At 39.4% G+C, this 26,348-nt stretch overlaps 1 protein-coding gene and 1 long non-coding RNA gene across 2 annotated transcripts in view; one reads left to right on the forward strand and one right to left on the reverse strand.

The window, feature by feature from the left end:
- The window catches only part of SIK2 (salt inducible kinase 2), a 125,613-nt gene extending 120,384 nt beyond the window's left edge, over positions 1-5,229 (reverse strand). The window contains exon 1 of the mRNA XM_038536203.1: positions 5,095-5,229. Within this exon, the coding sequence (XP_038392131.1) occupies positions 5,095-5,229 (135 nt within the window). The remainder of the gene's footprint in view (positions 1-5,094) is intronic.
- A 332-nt stretch (positions 5,230-5,561) lies between these two features.
- Positions 5,562-26,348, forward strand: part of LOC119876290 — a 79,684-nt gene continuing 58,897 nt past the window's right edge. Inside the window, exon 1 of the long non-coding RNA XR_005359291.1 lies at positions 5,562-5,991. This is a non-coding gene — a long non-coding RNA (uncharacterized LOC119876290). The remainder of the gene's footprint in view (positions 5,992-26,348) is intronic.

The following is a 26,348-nucleotide window of genomic DNA, read 5'->3' on the forward strand; positions in this document are numbered from 1 at the left end:
ATTACTGACACATACAATAAATGTGAATAACTAAGAGGCTATGAACCAAATGTTAAATAGTGGTGATATCTTGGTCTGAATGGTAGCATTAAGGATATTTATTTTCTTGAGTTTTTCAACAATATCTACAATGAACATGAATATTTTTTTAACTGGGGGGGGCGACTCATAAATACTATGTTTATCTTAGAGAAGACTTAAATTTTAGCATCATTTTTCAGTCTAATTCCTCCATCATTTATCACTTTAACTGTTTAAAGTATTTTAAAAATATATTTGAAATGAAGAGTTTCTGATGAAATCCCCAAATATAGCTGCCTCTCGTTCTTCTAATAATCTCAAACTGGATATAGGGACTGTTTCTCCTTGAAGGTTGAGAAACCATTCCCCATAAGTGTTCTGTATAAAGGCATATTAATACATTAAAAACATTTTTTTTCAAAAATACAGAGGTAGAAGAAGAGGTCCTAGGTATACTATATAGAAAAGAATGGCATATTCATGAATTTGTGGAATCCATTTGGCTCCAAGAAGTTGACTCTATCATCAGCACTGGCCCATAAGTCAAATGTCAGCATACGAATCCAGGAATGGAAGCCAGTTTCAGTTATTTCCAAATAAATGTTTTTCTTAATTGCCAGATATTCAGAATTTCCCAGTGGAATTAAAATCAGAACGCATTAAACTCTGTTAAAGTTAAAAATTTCTACAGAATATAAAAATTTACACAACTCTTATTTTGGATGTTTGTCCCCAACCACTCCCCAAAAAGAACAGATCCTTTTGAGCAATATTTAGCAGAATAATATGACAAACATTACTTGTCTGGAGTGCCAAGAAACTAGACAACAGTTTCTCATACAGCACATATATTTCAGGACAAATACAATTTTCACTTCAACACACTATAAAGACCATACACAGACCCAGATACAAATAATAGCGCTTAAGTTATCTGGTAACCAGTCCTTCTGTTGTACATAGTATAGCTGCTTCTTAAAATATGGAATATTTCAGAGCATAAGATTAATACCAAGACTAGTGAGGAGTCCTAAAATTTTAAAGGAAGATATAAAATTCAAATGTATTAAAAAATAAGTTCTCTTCTTCAAGAAACACTGTAATCAGGGTATAAATTCTTTTTTTGTTGTTTCTACACTTGCTCTAAAATGCAATTTTGATACTTTATTTGGAAAGCTTTAAAAATACTTACATTTTAAGGTAGCAAAGAATTATGCCTAAAATTAAAAGCCCCAAAATACACACAGAAAGCTTTTCAGTGAACAAAAGCAGTTTTCAGAATGTTCTTGCTACCAGTTTTTGCATCCAGGTAATTTCCTTTCTAGGAATTTGCCTCTGAATTCCACTCCTCCTTTCTGACCCCTCCCCCAGAAAAAACTGCAGACATAGAGTTACATATGCAAATGTTATTCACCCAAATTATTTACCATAAGTGAAAACTGGAAATGTTCAATAATATGAAAACTGTTCAATAAGACAGAATTCATCTACAAGGTAGAACACTATGCAGCTATTAAAAAGTTTATAAAGTTGTATGTAATACAACTGCTTTATACAGCATGTAAAATATGCTATAAAGTGGAAAAAAGCATGCAATTTATATAAGCGTATGTGGTATGTGATCTCATCTATGGAAAAAAATATTTTTTAAAAAAAGACTAGAGGGAAATATGCCATGAGAATGATTTACTCCGATTGGTGGAGGAATTGCACATGTACTTTTTGTGCACTGTATATTCTTCTTTATGTTTTCTACAGTAAGACTATTTCTTTAATAGAAAACAAAAGCAACTCAAGGGCACAAATGGCTTTTTTGGAATTTTATTTGACAAATCCAACAAAAAACTAGCCATACAATTAGAAGGAAAAAATTCTTTGCTAGCACTGTTTTAATAAAACACTACTCAAGGACACTCACAGCATAGCAAAATAGCAACCACTATTGCCTAAAATAGTTTAACAGTCTAAATGCTATTATTCTTTTCCCATTATGCTAATTTTATAAAATTAGCTACTCTAATTCATAAACCAGAAACCAACACTACAAAGCTTTTCTGAAGTATTATATTAGGAAGCTGGATTCTTCCACCACCTGCCTTCCCTTTTGTGTGCAAAATTTACATAGAGATCCAACATGAGAATACAGCTTCAGATGATGATGTAATTATACTTCTTAAACAATCAATGTTAAGCTATTTGATAGATTAGACCAAAATGAAGATCTCTTTTTGTGTACTGATTTTTCTTTTCCTAAAAGGCAAACAGTCTTGGATCTCCCAAGCTCTGTAGAAAATACATCATTCTTCAGGGATTGGGAAGAAGAGACAGAGAGAGCCAAGTAAAAATAACAAGGTCCAATTGTTTACCACACAGACATTTATACTAAGCCCTAAAATTTGCGTTGGGTTCAAACATAGGGGGAAAAAAAGCCCTCTAAGTTTTAAAACACAAACTTATATTGATCTTAAACCATACTATAGTATATTGAAGAAATTTCTATAAAAAGTATAATCATGGTATTTGGCTGATACTGCTCTTCATGCCACTTGAATTGTTTTCACTCTAATTACTGTAGTACGTTCAGCAATGAGAACCTAAAATAATGGTAAATAAAACTTTAAGGTTTCCATTAGCCATCTTAATTATATAGTATTTGAGGCAGTTGTATTTATTGAAGACAGAAATATTTATCCAGTCAATGAGTGAAGATAACACTGCTTTAAAAATCCTCATTAATAGTGTAAGAAACGAATGTATCGGTGCCATTGCTAAACAATTCTTAATGCAAATTACCACAAAAGTTTACAGGGCAACTTTGCAAAACTTGAGATCTACGAGAACTTTTCTCTTCATTAGTTTCCCTATTTCCCTCATTCCCTCTCTTTAAAATTTAAACTTTAAAATTTCCATTCACAACCAAATTACCAGAAACATTCACCCATCTCAAATTCACATTATTTCTTTCACATGTTTTCTTTTGAAAAGCAAAGGGAGACAGGTTCTATGGACTAGAAATTTAGCTTTTAAAGTAAATCATTTTACACATATATACCGGGATCTGAGCCATCTTTCACGATCTGACCCGTGCCTTCAATATTACAAATGCATTGATCTCAGGATCTGATAGCCAAACCACGGCACTACTCCGCAGCGCCCCCTAGCTCCACCAGATATATCAGTTTAAAAGGGACTGGGTTTGAACTGTCAACCTCAAGAGAAAGTGTCACTCATTTCCAGCTCCACCTAAACAGCTTTAAATAGATAACTTATTATCTATATTTGACCTAATAAGGAACAGCCGAGTTAATTAAATCTCGCGACCAATACAGATAAAAGCCGATGAGGAAAAAAAATTATGAACTAATGGGTTTGGAATTCACCGACATAAAAATGTTCCAAAGTTCTGTAGAAGCTTTCTTTAGTGCACAATTTGCTTGATTTTTAGAATCATTAAGCAAGGACTCATAAAAATACACATTAAAAATGCCTTCTTTGAATGTAATTTATGGGGAAATAGCATGGCATTAGGCCATGGTTCTTTAGAGAAATGGAATCAATTCCTTCATTTTTAGAAATGCTGGGATCAAGATTCAGTGATCTCACTACAGTCACATTATTTATCATCACGAACTTAGTATAATTAGTAAGAATGGTAAAATTCGTGAGAGAAAATTTGTGACCTTGGTCCTGATGGTATATAAAAGAAGTCGGATTTGAAATACCTCACCGTGGGGGGTGGGGGGGCGGGCAAAAAGTGAAGATGACACAGTAACCTACGCCCCTGCTTTTTGGAAATGGATTCCTTCACATTAAGCAAAACTTTCAAGAACCACAGCAGCAAAAATCACTGAAGTTTCCAAATGTCCTTCACCTCCCACAGCCATTCTGAAAATCCATTTCGTAGGTTAGTGCATATTCAAACTGTAGCACATTCGCACGAATAAGGGGAAAAACTGAGTAGGATGAAAACTGGGGGAAAGGGAAGAAAGAGGAGAGAGAGAGAGAGAGAGAGAGAAAACAACAACCCGAAAAGGGACGAAACTCCAGAACAACTACACTAAGGCAGGGTAGAGTACATCAAAAACACAAGGTTTTATTCTAAAGAATGGTTTTGTTTCTACTGTTTTCCTGAAGTATTTAATTTGCACGTCTTAAAATAGAGACCCTGAGGAGAGCAGCTTGAGGCAGTGAAAGGAAGGGGGGCGGGTTAGGTAAGAAGGGAGACTGGGGAGGAAATCTGTACGGTGCATCAGAATGTGCCGCGGAGTGGGGGCTGCCGGATTCAGCGCCAGGAAGCAGCTTGAGGGCTCTAGGAGTAGAGACGCAGGATCGAGGTGGCTTAGGGAGCGCGTGTGCGCCGCCAGGACGCGCACCTGGTAGGGGCGACCCGGGCGGAGCGAGACCCAGCCGCCCGCTGTGCCAACGCAGAGATGACCATCCTAACCCGTTCTATTGTCTGGAGTATTAGATGGAAAAGCCTCAGGCGCGGGATCAAGCCCGCCTGACACCCACTCCGAGACGCTGTCGGGCAAAAGGAAGGAGAGGAGATGGACAATGGCCGTCCGGGCATTCCCGGCCACCGGGGCCCCTTCCCCGCGGGGCCCGGGAGAGGCGCCGCGCTCACGGGGGCGCCGCAGTGCCCCGTCCCGGGAGCCCCGGAGCCCGGGCGCAGCCGGCCCCTCGCCGCGCGGCCCGGGAGCACCCGCGCCCGCACTCCCCTCCCACCCCACCCCCCGCCGAGAGCAGGGAAGACGCGGAACTTGGGCTCCGGAGCGGAGGCCACAGACCGGGTCACGGCCCGGGTGGGAGGCTCGGGGAGAAATTCCGTGCGGCCACCGCGGGCGGCGCAGACAAGGCGAAGCCCCGGCCGGGCGGCCGGGTGGCCGGGTTCCCAACCGGACGACCCCGGGTGCGGGTGCGGTGCGGGTGCGGTGCGGGTGCGGTGCCGGGCCCCGCGCCTCCCAGGCCCCCCGCCGCCGCTAGAGACCCAGCCGTCCGCCCGCACCCGCCCGCCGCGGCCGCCCCTCTCCCCCGGACGCCCGCCTCGCACTCCCGCCGAGCCCCGGGCCGCACCTCCGTCTTGGTGATCCGGTGCCGCCCCAGCTTCACCACAGCGAAGTTACCCTTGCCCAGCGTGCCCTCGATGTCGTAGAACCCCACCCGGACCGGCCCGCGCTGCAAGTGCTTCGGGCCATCCGCCATGACCATGCTGGGCCCCGCTGCTAGACACGGCGGACTGGAGCGCGGGCGGGCGGGCGGGCGGGCTGGCGGGCCGGCGGCGCGGCTGGGCTCCGGCGACGCCGCTCCGCTCGCTCCCTCGCTCGCTCCCTCCCGCTCGGCTGGGCCCAGCCAGGCGCGCGCCGCCGCTGACGTGCGCCGACGTCAGGGGGCCGGGGCCGGGAGGCGGGGGCGGGCCCGGGCCTCGATTGGTCGCCATGGCGACCGGAGCCCCGCAGACGTCGGCGGCCGGGAGGGCGGGCGCGGGGGGAGACGGGCGGGGCCTGGACGGCGCGTTCCTTCCGGACTCGGGCGCCCGGGCTTCTCCGCCGCCTCGCGGCTGCCAGGGGCGGGGCGGCCGCCCAGCCGAAGGGCAAGAGCGGGCCCTGGTGGGCGGAACGGAGGGGTGCAGCGGCCCGCACCGGCTCGGCGCTCTTCCTTCCCCCGCCCCCGCCCTCTCCGTCCACCTGGGGGCCTTCCCGCCAAAACCTCTCACCTGTGCCTGCCCAGCGCCCGCAGCTGCGGCCGCGGCGGAGGACCGCCTGAGGCAGCGCGTTGCTCGCGGGCCTTTCTTCGGATCCATAGAGATCCTGTTTCTACATAAATCCCTCCACACGTTGATGTCTGAGGAATCATTCTGACAGCAGCACGGTCGCTCACGGACGTCCTCACGGAATGTCAGCGTCTGAAGACACACAGAGCTCCCGAGCCAGAGCCAGGGACGGACGTCAGAGCCTCAGCTCCTCCTAAAATGTATGCGAATTTTTTGCTTCTTTTGAGACGGTCTCTGGGGAGATGGGAGTGTAGCTTTTGCCAGATGCACAAACGTGTCGGTGACCCTGCAAAGGCACCTAATCCAGTTTCTTTTCAGATGATAAGTCAAACCCCAAGGAAGGAAGGCCATCGCCAGGGGCGTGCAGGTGACGGTGGAGCTAGGATTGCAGACCACCACACACCAGTCTTCCATGCAGTGGCCCAAGGAAACAGGAACACAGTGATTTTCATATTTTGAGATAGACTACACATGCCTTCAGATCTTGCTTTCTAAATGCCAAGCTCTGCTGAAAGGAACCAGACTTGAGAAATGGTTGATTTGAGGGCAGAAAGAGGGAAAGTATGAAATATCCACGAAGCTCTTGTGCCAGGAGACAAGATTTTCAGAGTAATGGAGCACATGTCAAAAGGAAACGAGAGCCAGCTTGAAAGCTACCCCTCCACTTACCAAAACCGGGACAATTTGAGCATCACCAGTGAGTAAGGATCAAAATGGGTTATAACACAATGAATTTCCAAAAAGAATACACAAAGGCATATTTATTCTTAAAACGTTGACTATAAAGGCAGGAGGGGAGAAATAATTCTTGACAACTATTACACTGGAGGAAATGATGAAATTAGGAAGTCACCATTTTGCAACCATTGTGGTAATAATTGATTCTGATATGGAATAGTCAATAGATTTTAAAATCCTAAAATAGTTATTAAAATCACCGAGACAAGATATTTACATACTCCCAAAGTATCCTCAGATTTCTTATTCATGACAAAGTAGTAACAGTTGAGAAATTGGACAGGCACCACCCTAACCAAATAATCATGTAGCCAGTTATGGGAAAAAATGACATGATGTGCCCTTATGATGTGAGATACAAGGATAGGATACAAGATCCCATATATATTCTGAATCCATATTCTGAATCTAATCACAATCAGAAAAATTCAGATTGAGAAATGTTCTACTCATCCACTGGCCTATACTCTTAAAAGAAAGGTCATTGTCATGAATGACAAAGAAAAGGCTGAAATCTCTTATAGATTTAAGGGATTAAAGAGACTGTCACTAAAGGCAACATGTAATCCCGAATTCGGAGAAAAGTGCTATGAAGGAATGTTTTCAGGACAATTGTTGAAATTTTAATATAGGTTCTATATTAGATAATAGTTTTATTTAAATGTTTAGCTTCTTGAATTTTGTAATTATTATGAAAAAGTGTACCCTTATTAAGAGACACACTGAAATATTTAGGGATAAAAGCTTTTGATATAGGTAACTTACTCTCAGATGGTTTAGCAAAGATAGATAATGTGGAAAAATGTTACACTGGTAAATCTAGATAAAGAGTATATGGTAGATATTGCATTGATCTTGCAACCTCTGTTTTAATTTTTTAAATGAAAATATCTGTGTATATGTATTCATTAATTTAATATTCTTTGTGTAAAATCAGCTGGTTCTTGGGCTGCCCACCTGCTCACTGTGCTTGTCTTGCACTCTCCCCAAGCAATATCTTATTCTGCTGTGAATTACGTTGTTTGCAAAAGTGAAGAGGGGGAGATTTCTGGATTGAGGAGAGTAGGATGAGGATTTGTCAAACAAGACCAGGAGCCCACATATATATACCTGAACTCAAAGAGTTTTCATATACATTTTGCCAGTTAGATGAATGTGTTTAAGTGCTCTGAGAGTGGAAATTTGGGAATTTGATGAAAAGCTACTTACTCAAGAACCAGAAAATGCTGTTGGAGAGGATGTGGAGAAAGGGGAACCCTGTTGCACTTTTGGTGGGAATGTGAACTGATACAGCCACTCTGGAAAACTGTGTGGAGGTTTCTCAAAGAGTTAAAAATAGGGCTACCTTACGACCCAGCAATTGCACTACTGGGTATTTACCCCAAAGATACAGATGCAGTGAAATGGCAGGACCTGCACCCCAAATGTTTATAGCGGCAATGTCCACAATAGCCAAACTGTGGAGGGAGCCTTGGGGTCCATCAAAAGATGAATGGATAAAGAAGATGTGTTCTATATATACAATGGAATATTACTCAGGCATTAGAAACGACAAATACTCACTCACCATTTGCTTCAATGTGGATGGAACTGGAGGGTATTATGCTGAGTGAAGTAAGTCAATCGGAGAAGGACAAACATTATATGGTTTCACTCATACGGGGAATATAAGAAATAGTGAAAGGGATTATAAGGGAAAATGAATGGGAAAAATTAGAGAGGGTGGCAAAACATGAGAGACTCCTAACTCTGGAAAATGAACAAGGAGTAGTGGAAGGGAAGGCAGGTTGGGGGATGGGGTGACTGGCACTGAGGGGGGGGCACTTGACGGGATGAGCACTGGGTGTCATACTATATGTTGGCAAATTGAACTTCAATAAAAAAATATATTAAAAAAAAACAAGAAAATGCAAATAAAGACCCAACTAAAACTAACACCTCCTCCTTTAAAGTACATATTTCAAACAGAAATCAGACTCTTTTCTATCTGATTATTTTAATCAGATAACCAGGCCAACTACCTCCTTGCACAGTCTGGGAATAAGACTTGATTTGGAGCTGGAAAGAGGAGAAAGAGATGGCAGGGAGTACCAACAGGTTTTTGGCAAACCAGAGATCAGTATGAGGATGCTGAGTGTCTGGAGGTCAGAGAAAGAGAAGCCAGAGATAGAGGAGAAGTAAGTAGGAGGGGTTGTGCCAAAAATAAGCCTTGCCCCTTTGGAAATGCAGCAGGTGCACCACTGAAAATTACTAGTAGGCTGTAAATAGTCCGCATACATTTCTCCAGGGTTCTAAGTATTGCAAGCTTGGACTCTGTGATTCAGCTCTGTTTCCTCAGTCCAAGAGATTTACTTTTCCCTCTGCAATTTTAATCTTGTGTGTCTCTTCTCCTCTCCTTTCCTCCCCCACCCCCCACCAAACACATACCACCACCACACATCAGGAGAAAGAATATAAAAGGAAGAAAGAGAAGGTAAGAGAGGCTTCATTTAATTCCCATCTTCTTCATCTCTAGTTTTAGTATCAATGAGGTAGAGTACTCTGGATACCAGATTTCCTATCTCCTTGACCTCTAATATGCAATATGCCCAGCTAATGTGAGTTCACTATATTTGCCATTCAGTTGATTAAAAAATGATAACATGTCAAAAGCCAAAAGGGTATACATATATAAATAATTAATGTTGGTGAGAAGCTGAGATAAGAATTCTATAACATACTGAACTTAGAAAAAAATGTAGAATGAGGAGAAGAGTTAGCAAAGAGTTAATGAAAGAGTGATTTGAAATATGAGGGGGAAGAACCTTCATGGTTCACATAGTGCTGTACATATTTTGCTGAAGCTGATAGCCCATGAACTTGAAAAAAAGACAAGTACCATGTTTCCTTGATCATGAACAACATCTGCATTTTTTGCTGTATTATCCTTTTAGGACTGAATAAAAGTCAACCTACCAGTAGGCTTAGGACTGAATTTAGATTTAGTTCAAAACAGAAAACTGGTGGAATCTTTATTGCAGGACCTTGCTTAGAAAAAAGAGATTAAAAAGCTAAAATGAATACTTTGCTTTTTATATTTCACAAGACAGAAAGTACATCAGAAAATCCAAATCACTGACCTGTGCCAATTACAAGAGCTTTTCATGGGTATAAAATAGAAGTATTCCCAAAATATGCATCAATCTGTCAGGTTAATGAAAATGTGAGTGCCACTATATTGAAGATACTATTATGGAAATAAAACTAGAGGATTGACATTATTTAAGCAAAACTTTCTTTGGCTCCTTTAAAGGATGGATAACCATGCCCCAGGTTTCAATGTTTCAAGTGTAGTTTTAGCTGCAATGGATCTTCTCTAGTGAAGAACATGTGAGTCTCTCTAAACTTTGAAATTAATTTCAAAATTTTTGTATCTTCTCCCAGATGACAGATTTTCTTAGGATCCTAAATTTGAAAGGGATCTCAGAGAGTATCATAGGAGTCCATCTTCCCATCTGATACAGAAATCTCTAGACACTTGACAGATGGCATCAAGCCGTGGTTTCCTGCTTCATGCTTCATGCTTCATTACACGTCTCACATGTAATCTATGTGAAACAGTTCATTTCAGTAAAAAATACACACTCATATTGTATTCAAAGCTGCTTTTTCAGACTTCTGTCCAGTTTTAGTTCTTTTTCTCTGGTGCAAGACATTATAAACAGACACATACCTATTGTAATTTTTTTTCTATTGTCAAGGCAAAACATTCTCAACTTCACAGTCTAGCTAATTATGTTTCTAGCTCTCTCCCCTTTCTTCTTGTGCTTCTCTGGACTCTGGCTTTTCAATGTCTCTTCAAATATTGTTCCCCAAACTGAACACAGTAGCCCAGGTGTAGTCTAAGCAATGCAGAACACTGGCCCATCTGTCCTTTGATCTAGACCTCTACTCATACTCTGTCAGCCAAAGATTGTGCTGGTTTTGGCAGCTATAGCCCAGGGTTAAGATTAAGGCCAACTAAAATTTCTGGGTCTTTAGAAATAACAATTATTATTACCATTTTCCTGGGCAGTTGATTTTTTATAAATATAAATGGAAATTCTGATAGTTAAAATGTCATCTTACTGATTTTGCTCATTGTTCGAGGTAATAGAACCATTTTGATTCTTTACTCGGCCATGTATCAAATTACCTAATCTTTGTTCTTGGAGCCATAGGCTAGTTCTATCAGCATGCCTTCTATATCTTTATTGTACCAGAACAGTGATATAAAGAATAATTACCACAGTGTATGGCTTATGACGGGTAGGGTTAACTGGTAAACAGGGCAAATCCTGGGCCAGAGTTTTAGAGCTTGTCACTTGATGTCTTCCAGTTTGATGTCCAACAATTTATTGGTCAACAGCCATTGGAGTTGGGTTTTCATACAACCATGAGTTCCAGGAAGATATTTTTTTTAAGATTTATTTATTTATTTTAGAGACAAGAGATAATGCCAGCAGGGGGAAGGGCAAGGAGAGGGGAAACAATCTCAGGCAGACTTCAACTGAGTGTGGAGACTGACACAGGGCTCAATTCCACAACCTTGAGATCATGACCCGAGCTGAAATCAAGAGTTGGACACTCAACTGCCTGAGCCACCTAGGTGCCCCCAGGAAGATTCTATGTCTGTACTATTGGGATAAGATTCTTGTTTTGCTTTGTTTTGTTTTATAATTAGATTTTGTTTGTTTTTTAAAGATTTTATTCATTTGTTTGAGAGAGAGATAGCAACAGAGATCATGGGCAGAGAGGAGAGAGAGAAGCCAGCTCCCATGGAGCAGGACCCTGGGATCATGACCTGAGTCAAAGGCAGACACCCAACCAACTGAGCCACCCAGGCACCACTGGGATAAGATTCTAAAGAGGGTCCTCAGTATTCTAATATCAACATTTCAAAGTACAAGCTACTCAATTCTCAGTTCCTTTCCATTTAGCTCATTATTTCCTATTATTGGAGTATTTTACTAATCTCCCCTAATCTCAATAGGGTGTTTGTGAACTTCTTTAAGAATCGTATCTTAGTCATTTTTGAAATTCTTGAACTTTTAAGCAGAACTCCACAAATGCAGTTTACTTTGACATTTATTGCATTCATGTGCTAGGCACCATAGATGACACTGAGGATGCAAACGTGAAAAAGCTAGTCTCTGCTCTTGGGGATCTTATGCTTTTGAGTGGGAGCTCTAAAATCTGAGTTCTTGAATGTGAATCGTGGATCTACTACTTCTTAGCTGGTGACCTTGGGAAAATTGGGTAGCCTTTCTCTGCTTTAGTTTGTTATCTGTTAAATAGTGCTAAGAGCAGGGCCTACTTCAGAAGATTATTGTGAGGAGGGTAGACACATAAACAAATACTTGTAATTTAATGTGGTGAGAGCCAAGAGAAGAGGTTTGCACAGGGAGCTTAAAGGAGAAGCATTTAGCTTAATTTAAGGGTTTGCAGGAAGGCTTCCAAAAGATGAAACTTGAATTGTGAAGGCATAGTAAGACTTGCCCAGGTGGGAAAAGCTTGGATGAGCATCTGAAGAAGAAGCATCATGAATGATGGTCCTGAAGGTATGAAGAGGCATGATGCGCTCAGATAACTGCCATCAATTATGGACTTTGAGACTCAGTGATGAAAGAGTTCACAGACAAAATGGAAAGATAGGAGACCCAGTCACGGAGGGCTCTCTCTTCTCCTTTTAGCCAGACTGCTGCTCTTCAACCCCTTCAAAGAAATTCTGAAGCTGCAACTGGTAGGAAGCTGCTGGAGCAATGGATTCCAACTGTGGCAGTGATGAAATGTAAGGGATGAGGAAGACAGAGATGTTGAAGATTGCTACCAGGCTTTTGACAGGAGTAACAGGTGCAACCAATTACTGAGAGCTTACCATGTACCATTTACTCTGCTGGACACTAAACATACAAAGGTGGATGAAAATCTGAACCCAGTCGCAAAGAACATACAATCTATTTCATTCAGACACTTAGTTCTTATTTCTCTAATATATATGAAGATATTGTGAAGACAAATAATTTGCCAATATCAACATATATTATGACTGGGTGCTGGCACAGAGTGAGTTGTGCTAGGAGCTATGTGTTCTTATTGCTGTTTATAAGCTCTGGATACATAATTCTGGAGCTCAGTGGAGAGAACTAGGTAGAAAATTTAGAGATTGATTATACCGTTAGGTGAAGTCAAGGATGCAGAGGGTATCATGCAATGGGAATACCAAGCATTGAGGAGAAGACATTGCAGCCACCTGTTACTCACAGCTCAGGGGATACACCCACAGATTCATGAGGGGCCTGGTTTTGAGTTTTCACCATTATGACTCATCTCTTAAGGGAATAAACATTACAAGTAAGTAGTCATTCTTTTCTCATCTGAAGTCTTAGAAAATATGTTATATTGTAAAAACTGGAGCCTTATTATCTAATTTACCAGTAGACTTGTTCTTTCTGGTTTTGTAGGTGTATTTTGGGAGCCACAACTGTGTACACTTGTTTTTTAATATAATTATCCAATTTTGGTGACTATTAATTTTGACCTAATTTTAAAAAAAATTTTTTTTTGGACCTAATTTTACCAGATTCATTTAGATGGTTTAAATGTTTGAACTTAAATTTCTTGTTTGTAACTACAAAAATTATTTTTAAATTTACATATATTTTTAGTCTCCAAGACTGGGGATTAAAATTTATTTGCTTAGTTCACTAGTCTAAAGATAAAAATACAGAGGCACCTGGGTGACTCAGTCAGTTAAGCATCTGTCTTCGGTTCAGGTCATGATCCCAGAGTCCTGGGATCTGGTCCTGCTTTAGGATCTCTGCTTAGTGGGGAGTCTGCTTCTCCCTGTCCCTCTGGCCCTCCCCTCAGCTTGTGCTGTCTCGCTCTTCCTCTCACACATTCTTTCAAATAAATAAAATCTTAAAAAAATTTTTTTAATATAAAATACAAAAACAAGTCACCCACCTACCTCTCCCCTTAAACCCCTTCCTTCCAAATAAAAGAGTGAAGGAAAAAACAGAATCAGCACTCACAGGAATGGGAAAATAAGAGAAGCATCCCCTCCCTACCAAGGAGAGGCAGAAGAATTTCAAAAAGGAAGTAATACTCTCAATCATGAAAAAGATTTCAAGCAAGGTAAAGATGGAAAGAATTCATCGAATGGGAAGTGTGACAAAAAAGGAGTATAGACAGTTTTATTTTTTTTCAAGAAATTTGTCTGTGAAAGAATGAAGGTAGATGGGACATAGAGTCAAGAGAAGCTGTTGTTTTTTTTTTTTTTAAATTGGTAGAGACTTAATTTTTTGGAAAGAGTCAGAGGAGAGATTGAAGTAGAGGTGATGAGAGCAAAGGACAAAGAAATCTAGAACACAAAGGACTCTTTGGTGAGGAGGTGAGATGCTTCCTTTACTCAAGTGTAGGTTGGAAAGGAAGCAAGGCTGCTTTGTCTGCAGGTAAGTGGGTATTTTACAATGCAGAATCTTTACCATTGGCATCAGTACCCTTTGTGCAGTAGGAAGCAGACCATCCACAGAGTGTGAGAGTAGAGGAATGGAAGCTTTAGATGAGTTGTGGAGGTGTGAAAAATCTGCAATGAGAATGAGGGAGGAAGTTGCCTAGGACACATAGCAAACTTGCTGGGCAACAGGAAGTTCCAAGATAGTTCAAGTGAGGGGGGAAAACCATGAATTGGTAGGAATACCAATCCACATGCTCATGGGACTTTTCCGGCAATGTCTGGTATCCTGGATGTCAGATGGATACAGGGCTGGAGTTTGCTGAGTGTTAAAGGGGGAAGGGAGTTGAGAATTAGGCAAGAAAAATCCACTGAAAACAAGCACCATGCAGTCTGGAGAGAGAAATACAGGAGGATAAGAAGGGACAGGGAGATGGATGAGAAAGTGGAGGACTTAAGAATTTGTGAAGTATAAATGAGATGAGAGTGAGGGCAGGGAAGATCCTGAGAAAGAGTCATGTCTGTGCTGGTATATTTGAGTTAGATATTATTTTAGGTGGTGGTAAGATCCAGGGAAGATCCTCAAGAATGGGTGATTAAAGTGAAGAGGAGTGGTCTACCTCTATCCCCACTATATTCCAAGTTACTTGATACAATGCCTGGAACATAATAAGCGTTGGATATTTATTTGCTCAAAAAAAAAATTCAAATGCTTTCTTTCCTGCTTCTCAGTAGTTATACCAATTTCCCTCTTCTCCATATATTTCACTGGTTAATTTCAATTACAGTAAATGCTCTAAAAGAAAAGTACTGCCTGCTATAAGATTGTGTAACATGAGGTCCTGATCTGGTCTGGGGGTGTAGAGGTCAAGAAGTTTCCCTAGGGAAATGGCATTTAGGAGTAAGCCAGGGCATGAGATGTAGGGAGAACTTTACCAGCGAAAGTGAAAAGATTTGTATCTTGAGGTGGGAAGAAGCTGAAAATATCACGACTGAAGAGTTACAAAGGATATTAGAAGGATAGGCTGATGGTGTAGGTTAGGACCACATTACATGATATTCTATATATCAAATCATGAAGTAGATTTTGATCCATTAGACTTGAGAAGATACAAGTTGACTTATACAATAATTGTTGTTAGCTTATAAGCATTAATTGGAATTATTATATGGATATGTGATTCTACACAGTTGAAATTTGAAAGCTAAAAAAAATCACATTTGCCTAAAATGTCTCCCCCAGCAGCCTGCTACTTCCCTTCTGTAAAGCCTTATTCCTTTGGATTAAGCAAAGCAAATGCAATAGCCTTCAGAAAAATCACAATTTAAATGCACTTTGCTTACATGGAGAAAAAGTCTCTAGGCCTTCCTCTCTGCTATTCTAATTTTCCCCATTAGTTTCATGATGGGGTCAATAAGGTATCTCCATAGGGCAAAGATAAGCATCAATTAGTGGAATGTGAAGAAGGCAAGGAATAGCATAGAGACCTTGATGATAGGGATAAGACGTTCAGTTAGGTAAGCATTGTAATGGAGATTTTGAATGCAGCCAAGCTCCCAAAGGATACTCGTTTCATAATTTGCCTAGTATAAATCTATGTATAGCTCTAAATTAGCCAAGATAGAAATTACCAGGGGATGGATGCTGGCCCCAAGATCAATCTTGGAAGAATTGTAGAGGAAAATCATCATGAAACTAGGAAATGATGGGGGTGGGGGGACAGGAAAAATGTCCAGGAACAGGGAAGCATGGGGTGTGTGTGTGCGTGCACACACATATCTGTGTGTATAACTGAAACCTGGGGCAGGACACTTTTAATGGCGGATAGTTGGAAGAAAGGCAGGCAGGGGCTAGCCTTCCCTACCAACCCTCCCCTTCCTCCAACCCTACCCCTTCCTGTCCTAAGAGGAAATTACCCTTAAAAGGAAAAAGACCCCATCTTGTTATACTACACCACCCTGAAAGGAGCGCTCCACCCTTTGCCACATAAACAACTACCTGATAGGTAGATGAGCATGTGTACAAAAACCTGATTGGGTGACAGGACATGGAGGGTTAATAAGATTAAAACAGCCCTACAACAATCTCATAAAAAACCCCTAGATTTAGAAACTCCCAGGACAACCCTCTGGAGTGCACTCTGGCTTGGGGAGCTTTGTACTATCACCCAATTAACTTTGCTTTGCTGCCTACCACTCTTTGCCTGGTCTCTCTCTTCATTCTTTGAAGTGATGTGACCAAGAAACACAGGCACTGAAGGAAAAGAAATGCTGCAAGGCTTTGTGGAATTAGCAACAGAGGCTCAGACTACTGGTTTCAGTGGCCTCATAACCAGAAGCCAGAGTGTGAAAAGCTGGTGGGGATGACTGCCCTTGAGCATTTATGGAACAAGCCACCACAACTCCCTCTAGCCCCGAGGGCTGGTGAATTATAATCGAAGAGTACCTTCTCTTAAGACTGCTTCTCCTTCAGGGGTGGAGGGTGGAGTGGGTCTGAAAATAGGGCCCTGACTTCAAGAGTTGCTTGATGACATGATACCCAGCCAGAGCAATTAATGATGGTACTCTGGTGCTCTCACCCTAGGGTTATCCCTTCTCCCCTCCTTAAACTCACTGGAGGTTGACATAGACTGGGATTTACCCTTTGGTCTTTTCCCACACCAAATGCTCAGAATAGCTGATACCATCAGAGAAATATATGCTCACAGGCCAAAGTAATGACACATTAGGAGCACAACTACTTCAAAAGAAAACAACAGCCTGAATCAAAGATGACACTAGAAGTAAATATATTAAATCCAAGGTTTAACAAATATAAAATATCCATAATAAATAGTTGGGAAGAAAAGCACTGAAGTCAAGAGGAATTACCAGGCATGAAAAATATGTAAGAGCAAAAATCATGTAACAGTTGAGATAGAATGGACATGGCTGAAAAACAAATGAGCAAGCTGGAAGATCAGATTAAGGAGCTCTTCCAGAAGGAAGCAGGGAAGAAGAAAAAGAATACATAAAACAAAAGTTAAAGACTGAATTTCAGATAAAGACTGAATTGCAATGAAAACTTCAATTTATAGATAAGTAGAGTGTCAAGACATTGTCGGGTGCAGGGGTGCAAGAGCACTGGGCTCTGGGGGTACCAAAAAGACCAAATTTGGTCATTCTCCACTGACAAAACCCAATGGTGGTAAAACAAGAAAGGAATTTATTTCAGTGAGGCCAACACTGGGAAGACAGTGGACTAGTGTCACAAAGAATGAAAGTGCTGAAAATACTTCTAAGTTTACACAAGGAAAATGTGGGACAAAGGTTGGTGGGTATATGCAGGTGGGGAGCAAGAATCAGGTGGATCATTGTCTTGGGGTCAGTCATGGATGGGGTCTTGCTAGCTCAGGGCAGTCCTTACTGCTTGAGGAGCAGTTTCAGTTTCTATGGGGTATGCTCTGCCTGTAGTGTCTTTTGCCTAAATTAAGAGATAAGTGGGAAAGAATTTACTGAGTCGGAAAGTTTGAGGTCAAAATGGAGGTAGCTGAAGTCTTCTTTTAAGAAAAGTAAAAGTGGAGAAGAAATATTTGAAGTGATGAGAACAAATTTCCCAGAATTCAAGTTGTAGAACCTCATATGCAGCACCAAACAAGAGTGATAAGGAGAAACCTTTAGTAAAATTATAGTAAAATAAAAAATCTTACAGGCAAAGATAAAATTCTAAGAGTTTCTAGAGAGAGAAAACAGGTCAGTTCTAATGGAAAAGGATCTTAGGCTTTATATGAGCAACAGAAAGACGATGGTAATATTTTTATTTTTAGTTTTTATTTTAAAGATTTTATTTATTTATTTGAGAGACAGCACCGGTGGCAAGGAGGGCCAAGGGGAGAGGGAGAAGCAGATTCCCAGCTGAGCAGGGAGCCCTACCCAGGGCTCAATCTGGGATCATGACTCTGGGATCATGACTTGAGCCGAAGGCAGACTCTTAACTGACTGAGCCATCCTGACAGTGACTGAGCACTCTGACAATGATAATATTTTTAAAGTATTGAAAAGATAAAAGAGCTTTGAGTCTAAATTTATATCCAGTCAAATTATCATTTGTTTTGGCATAATAAAAATATTTTCAGGCATATAAAGCCTCAAACGGTTAAACAAGGACCCATATTGAAAACACTATCAGAAAAGAGACTCAGAAGGAAGCAAATTTAAGAGATGTAGCTAGAGGTGTAGGAAGTAAAGATAATCAAATACTTGAATAAAATTTGGTGTTTCTTTCAAAAATTAGCAAAGACCAAGGAAAATAAAATGAGAAAATTTGTAATAACCTAGACTTAAATTCTACACAATAAGAGGTGCTATCTTTAAGTTAAACATTTTAAATATAAAATAAATAAAATGATAAATTTATAGGAAGTAGAAGGGAGGAGAAAGGAGGAGATGAGAAAAATAGCCAAAATCAATGAAATAGAAAACAAAAATATAATACAGAAGATCAACAGAATCAAAAGTTGGTTTTTTGAAGAAACTAATAAAATAAGACAATCCTGTGGCAAGGATGATCAAGGAAAAAAAAGTAATTAAAAAACTAGTATTCTCCTTCTTTTAGTCACAACTTTAAAATTTCAAGAATCTGAAGCATAAATGAAACTGAGAGCAAAAGTGTCCATTTTGTTGTTCATAATATCTCCACACTACATAAACACATTTGAAGTAGATGGACAGATTCATAGAAAAATGTAATCTACTGATAGAATTAAGAAGAAATAGAAGTCCTTAGTAGTGCTACACTATCTGTTAAAGACATTAAAGCAATATAAAAATCATCTGAGACCAGTGGTTTTGTAGGCAAGTTCTACTAAACTTTTACAAAACATACCAAACTTATTACAAAGTGTAATAGAGAATAGAAAAAGAGGGGTATTCCCTAACTCACTTATGAGGCCATAAGTAAGTGGCCATAAGGCCATAATTTTTTAAAAAATTTAAATTCAATTAGCCAACATATGGCACATCACTAGTTTCAGATGTAGAGTTCATTAATTCATCAGTTGCATATAACACCCAATGCTTATCTCATCACATGAGGCCATGCAATCTTGATCCCCAATCCCCAGGTAAGACAAGGATAGTCTGAGAAAGAAAAATTACAGATTATTTCTTTGGGATCTCAGTGTAGAAATCCTAAATAAAAATATTTGCAAAGTTAGTCCTACAGAGTATACAAAGTAAGATACGCCATGTAGAGTTGTCTGAAGTATGCAAATAGATTTACAGAAAATCTGTAAGTGTAATTCATAACATTAACAGCTTTGAGGGCAAAAATAACACAGTCATTTAAAAAGATATAGAGAGAGGCACCTGGGTGTCTTGGTTGTGTCTACCTTTGGCTCAGATCATGATCTCAGGGTCCTGGGATCAAGCTCCGCATCAGGCGCTATGCTCAGTGGGGAGTCTGCTTCTTCCCCTCTCTCTGTCCCTCCCTCTTCTCATGCTCTCTCTCAAATGAATAAAATCTTTTAAAAAAAAGATACGGATAAATATTTCATAGAAATTTAGTATGACGGGCACTGAGGTGGGCACTTGGGATGAGCACTGGGTGTTATTCTATATGTTGGCAAATTGAACACCAATAAAAAATAAATTTATAAAAAAATAACTGAAAAAGTATACCCTCCCTAAAGCAGGAAATAAAATGTCACCATGCAACTTTTTTTAAAAAGAAATTTAGTATAAATTCATGATAAAAATTCTTACCAAGTCAAAAATTTGCTTAATCTGATGAAAGAATTACACCATGGCAAACATACTTAATGGTGAACAACAGTAGCATTCAATTTAAAATCAGGAATGAGACAAGGGTGCCCTGTATCATCACTTCTGTTTGATCTTGTATCGACAGTTTTTGTTGGTATGGTAAGGCAAGAAAAAGAAGGTAGAGGAATAAGAATTGGAAGGAGGAAATAGAACAGTCATTATTTGCTGGTGGCATGATTGCTTCAGAGAAAATCAAGGACTCCTGGGGCAAGTAGAAATAACAGGAGAATTTAGCAAAGTTAGCTAATTCCTGCGTGCCAAAATAATCACAAAATTTAACAAAAGACACCACCTCTGACATATTTTTAAATGTCAGATAAAAGTTTTAAAAAGATGTGCAGGATTTCTATGAAGAAAGTGTAAAACTATTGAGATTTACTAGACAAAGAAGTTCTAAATAAATGAAGTGAAATTCTAGGGTATTTATTTCTTTAAAGGAAAAATCTTTAGGATTGTAAATATTTCAATTCTCATATTGGTTTATAGGCTTACTACAATCCCAGCAAAAATTTCAATAGGATTTTAATGGAACTTGATCTCTTATTCTTGGAAGAGTCAAGGCCCAAGAAGTCCAAACATTTCTAAAGAACAAGAATAGGGAGGAAAGATTTTCTTTACTAGGTAACAGGATTTACTTTGAAGCTACAGTATAAACATAGTATGGTATTTGTTCAAAAGTAGAAAAATAAACCTTTGGGCAGATGAAAAACTCAGAGCCATACATTTATGGAACTTTAATATATGATAGATGTATTGTGGCAGATCAATAGGGAATAGAAGGACTATCTTATAAATGGATTTGTAAAAAATGGTTATCTATATAAAACAGATACTGATCCCTACTTCATACCATTTGTGAAAAAAGAACTCTAGATAAATTAAAGACTTGAATATTAAAAGTAAAATTTTACAAATTCTATTAGAAGATATAGGTAAATATCTTTCTGGTTTTGGAGTGAGAAGCATTTATTAAAGATACATTTTAAAAGATCAATAAATCTGGGGATCCCTGGGTGGCGCAGCGGTTTAGTGCCTGCCTTTGGCCCAGGGCGCGATCCTAGAGTCCCGGGTCAAATCCCACGTCGGGCTCCCAGTGCATGGAGCCTGCTTCTCCCTCTGCCTGTGTCTCTGCCTCTCTCTCTCTCTCTCTCTCTCTTTCTGTGTGTGACTATCATAAATAAAAATTTAAAAAAAGATCAATAAATCTGGCTATATTAAAATTAAGATTTGAACATCAAAAAGAATCTTACAGAAAGAGAGGGTACCAATAGGAAGAAAGCTTTTACAACCTAATAGGCCAACAAAAGATTAATAGGAAGAATAAAGATTTCTTAAAATTAATAAGGAAAAGACTAGCCCATAGAATATGGGCAAGAAATACAGACATTTCGGAGTAAAAACACATATGACCAATAAAATCATTATGAGATGGTCAACTTCACTGATTGGGAAAGGCAAATTAAAACCACAATGAGATACCAATTTAGACCCATTCAGTGGGCAAAATTAAGGAGTATGACAGTGCCAATTATTACAGCAAATATGAATTGACAGGGTATCTTATATAAACTCTTGAAAGTGTAAATGAGTATGGCCACTTTGGGAAGTCTGTTATTATCTAAACATTGAATGTTTCTATATGCCGTAACTCAGCAATTCTTCTTCTAAGTATACACATAAGAGAAACTCCATGTACCATAGGTGATGTTAACAAAAACATTCCCAGGAGCACTGGAAACATTTAGTGAGATAAATACTTGAAACAACCCAAATATTTATTGATAGGAAATGGATAAATAAACGTGGCAACTTCACACAATGTCATATTATGTAACCAAACAAATAGCTATAAACAAAAACATGAATAGTCTGAGTGATACAGTTTTTTAAAAAAGGAAGTTCCCAAAGATCTTAGAGTTTAATTCCCTTTTAATCATGTTAAAACTAAAGAAAATGGAATGATCTTTAGAAATACAAATGTGTGATAGAGCTGTAATTTAAAAAATAAGTTATAATAATAACCTCAAAATTCAAGGAAGGGGCAGTAGAAGAATAGATTGGGGAGAAACCCAGAGGTGGGTGTAAATGATTGTTAATGTTCTAATTCTTATATTGGGTGGCTGGTTTACATTTATATCATTAATAACAAACAAATACACAAAAAACTACATAGCACATCTAAACAAAAGAGGGCCATGCTGAGGCCAATAATCAGAGTGTCATGAATCAAAGATAATTCAATTCTCTGCACTTGAATGGAAAGGAAAATATGATACCAACTCCTCTGCTATGTTTTATTATTAGGTTATAATTAACCCACACACCAATTCTAGTTTTGGTTTCTACTACAATCTTCCTTTTACAAATGGACCAAATCTTAGCGAGTTAACACAATCTGCTCAAGGCCACCAAGCGAGCAAGTGGTGGATTCAGATTTTGAAGAGTCATCTGTTTGACTCTAGGGCCTCGTCCCCAACTGCTGATGGTATTAGGCTCCCTGTCACCAAAACCGGTTTACTCACTACGATATCAACCAAGAGGAGTTGTTCTGCTTGAAGAGAACAATCTCTAAATATGTGAGGGTAAAAGGTCACCCAACAAGTATTTTGCCACATCAAGTTGAAGATTTTGCACATCTGTGTCATGATGGAAAAACGGTGTTAAAATGAAGTCACATACCATGTCATTAAGTAAAACGAATTGGAATGTGGAAGAGCTCAAGTAAGAAATGCACTGTTGGATTCATTCCTCTGGTATCTATAACATTACTTCTTCATATGCCATTCAAGAATGCAAAGATAAGAAGTGTTTACAAAACGTTTTTAGTGGCTCTAAGTTTGCTTTATGTCTAATTTATGCTACTTTGTGACCTCATTCTTCTGGTTTATTTCCTTCAAGAATACCAAATGTGATGCTCATGCCCCCTCTACTGGTCAGTCACATTTTGTTGTAAGGATCTTCCTAAGTAGACCTCCATCCGACTATCAAAAGATTAGATAATTTTTCTACTTTCCTGAATTTTTTTTTTTTTTTGCTTTTGAGGGCAGAGTTGATAGTGAGAAATATTATATAAATATATATACACACATTATATACATTTTAAAAATTTATATATATATATAATTTTATTTTATTTTATTTTTATTTAAAAAGACAGAATGTCACCAAGAACCTGTTTGTGGGCAGGTGCCACGTAACTTGTACAGATACTTTTGGGGAAGAATATCGGAGGTGTGGGGATCAGCTTGAGAGGCAGGCTCTGCAGACTTTGCTTTACAGCTAAAAGAATCTATTAGTTTTCTTCAACTCATCAAATTAAATCTATTAGTTCCTATAATAGATGTCTGTCCTTTTGGGTGTATCTCTACCCCATATCCCCTGAAGTTGGTGTTCTCTCCTCTTTCCTGTGTTTATAGGTCAAATTGATTTGTCAGAGTAAAATGAAGGCCTCTGAGGGCAGGAATCACATTTAATTTTCTGTCAGATGCAGCCTCCAACTCCTAAATAGTGCATACCACATGGTAAATAACAATTATGCTACTTAGCTACCCGGTCTCAAATTGCCACGTAACAGCAGAAAAAATCCCATTCAGTACCCCAAGGAAATCCAAATCAAAAGGATGAAAGAAGAGGCTGTCCACTCCTCAGAAGACTAAATACAGTGATTTTACTGTTGTGCCCATAATCACTGTTTAATCAGAAACATTTCAGGTATGTTTTTCCCAAGATGCTGAAGTTCAGTAGTCAAGTTCAAAAAACATCTATTAAAAAAACTTCCTTTTTCTCTACCCCTGAACCTTCAAATCCTTGATCTCTTATTCTAAAATTTATATGGAAGAGTCAAGGCCCAAGAAGTCCAAACATTTCTAAAGAACAAGAATAGGGAGGAAAGATTTTCTTTACTAGGTAACAGGATTTACTTTGAAGCTACAGTATAAACATAGTATGGTATTTGTTCAAAAGTGTCTAAATCCTTAGACACTTAAGAGGGCAAAACAATATGGCTCTTTTATTCTTTTCAACTAATGTACCATTTTATCACAAAATCCTGATACAAATATAGAAGCAACTCTGAGTATCAAGAAGCTGGACATGAGGCAGCAAGCTTTCGTGAGCAGGAAGCTAGGAGTCCTGGGTTCTGGTCTTGGCCCACCAACTGTAGCTAAGTAGTCACTGGAGAGTTACTTCCATTTACTTTGTGCCTCAGTTTCCTCACTTGTAAAGTAGTAATAATCCTAACTTCTCTATATGCTAACTTCACTGGGTAGGTAGGTTAGGTATGGGAAAGCACTTTGTCAATAATTTTTTTGTTTGTAGGTCCTCTTCTCACTCTGCATTCTCTCTGGAGCAGAGTAGAGAGGGACATGTCACATGCACTCTTTCTTACTCCATCATGCATCCAGACACTGGGCATTTCTGACTGACCTCACACTCACAAATTACTAAAGAGCATAGGACCCCTCTCCCACGTGGGCATCCTGCATTGACATAGCATGGCCATAAGCCTAGACACCCACTTGGCTAAGAACTACTGTTTGGGCAGACATTTGAATGATGGAAGTACTTGTAGTACTTTAAGCGTAAAGACAAGTTAATCAAGTCTTAAAATCTTCCCTTTAAACAAGAATGAAGAGACTTTTCTGTATCCAATTATTGTCCTCTGATAGCACTGATAATACATTTGTTTTACTTCTTTCATGCTCACAAATTCAGGGTGGTTTTACAACTGTTGCACATGGGGGCTGAGCAATGTTTTGCAATGTTAAGTAATTCATACCCCTCTTAAACTGTGTGTATATCAAGGTCTAATTAAAACATTAATGAAGCATGATACCAATTCACTAATTTTTCACATTGGCAACTACAAGGACAATATATTTTAATGAGGAATGGTCTTCTTTTTATAAGTCATTTAATAACATTAAATTTTCAAAAATTAAATTTAAAAAGTTTAAACTGTTGACATTATCTTTCTTATTATCTGCTATTTTAGTATCTATATTCTTTCCTTTTAATTTCAATGGATGCTTTGTGAATACTTTAGAAGAGACATAAGTTGTTTGACAATATATGAAAAATCTACATTTTAAAGTTTTACATTTAGTTTTCATTTTTGATAAAAATATGGTAACATTTTACACAGTTTGAATACGTATTTATTTCATTGTTGGTAAAATAAAAATTGTATGAAAATCTTCATTTTCACTACTTAGTGATTTTGTTAAAATAACAGCAAATATAGTAGATACTCTATAAATATTAAAGATAAAATGCAAATTTAATAAAAAAATTTTAAAGATTTTATTTATTTATTCATGAGAGACACAGAGAGAGAGAGAGAGAGAGAGAGAGAGAGAGAGAGAGAGAGAGGCAGAGAGAGAAGCAGGCTCCATGCAGGGAGCCCAACGTGGGACTTGATTCTGGGTGTCCAGGATCATACCCTGGGCTGAAGGCGGCGCTAAACCGCTGAGCCACCCAGGCTGCTCAAATTTAATAAATATTAAGCTATCTTGAAGAGTATGAATCTTACTCCAGAACAGAAAAATCTATTGTAGAAGTAGTTTCTCAAGTGGGGTTTCTTAAGGGGGGATAGAAGATGTGCCATGATGGGGCAGGGGTTGGGGAGTGAACTTCTCAAAGTCTTTGTTAAACATATTACATCTTCTGGAATACAAATTTTCTCCTTTAAGCTTTATTTATAAAAAACAGAGTAGGTATGAGATTTAAACAAATATTTAAGATAAACAAGACTTTAGAGAAGTGTTTATTTCCTAAGGAGAATGTTGGACCACTTTCCCAGGGCTGTGCATTTACACATTTGGGTGCCTGTGTGTGTGTGTAGCTGGCACTCTTTTCTCTCAGGACTTCACTGGAAAAGTTTAAGAGGCACTAAGAGAAATAATAAACATCTGACTTAGACAAGTTTTTAATAGGCCCAGGGAGGGCTTGACAGAACCCTTTAAAAATCCTTCGTTTGAAGAGGAGTGAAACATTATACCATGTGGCACTTGGTTATTTTTGTATGTGGCACTAATGAGACTCATTCATTAATTCTGTTCCTGAGCAGACTGGTTAATTGAACTCTTCAGTTTTACTGAGATGACCGAACCTTGGCTGACCTAATGTGTCACTGCTTGGTCACTGGCAAAAGCGAAGGAGAGAATGTGGAAGGCACAGCACAAGCCAATAGTGCTTTGGAAAAACAACTCAACTAATGTCTTAGGTGGGTAAGCAGTGCTCTCTTCATGCAGATCTGTACTCTGAGTTCTCAGTTCCACTGAGGCACTGTGAAATCCCAAGTGAGTGCCATCCTTCTGTTCCCCTCTGCTCTATTTTATCAGGTCTGCAACATGAGTGTGGTGATAGTAGGGAGGAGAGTCAGAAAACAAGAAACAATGTCAGGGGAAAGGTGGCTTGGTCCTAGTTCTGCCTTGAGCACTAAAGTAGTTATGAAATTTGGATCAAGTTCACTCAACTTGGGATGCCTCAGTGGCTCAGTGGTTGAGCGTCTGCCTTTGGCTCAGGGCGTGATCCTGGAATCCC

The sequence above is a fragment of the Canis lupus genome, chromosome 5 (genome assembly GCF_011100685.1).
Source record: "Canis lupus familiaris isolate Mischka breed German Shepherd chromosome 5, alternate assembly UU_Cfam_GSD_1.0, whole genome shotgun sequence".
NCBI classification, from domain to species: domain Eukaryota; kingdom Metazoa; phylum Chordata; class Mammalia; order Carnivora; family Canidae; genus Canis; species Canis lupus.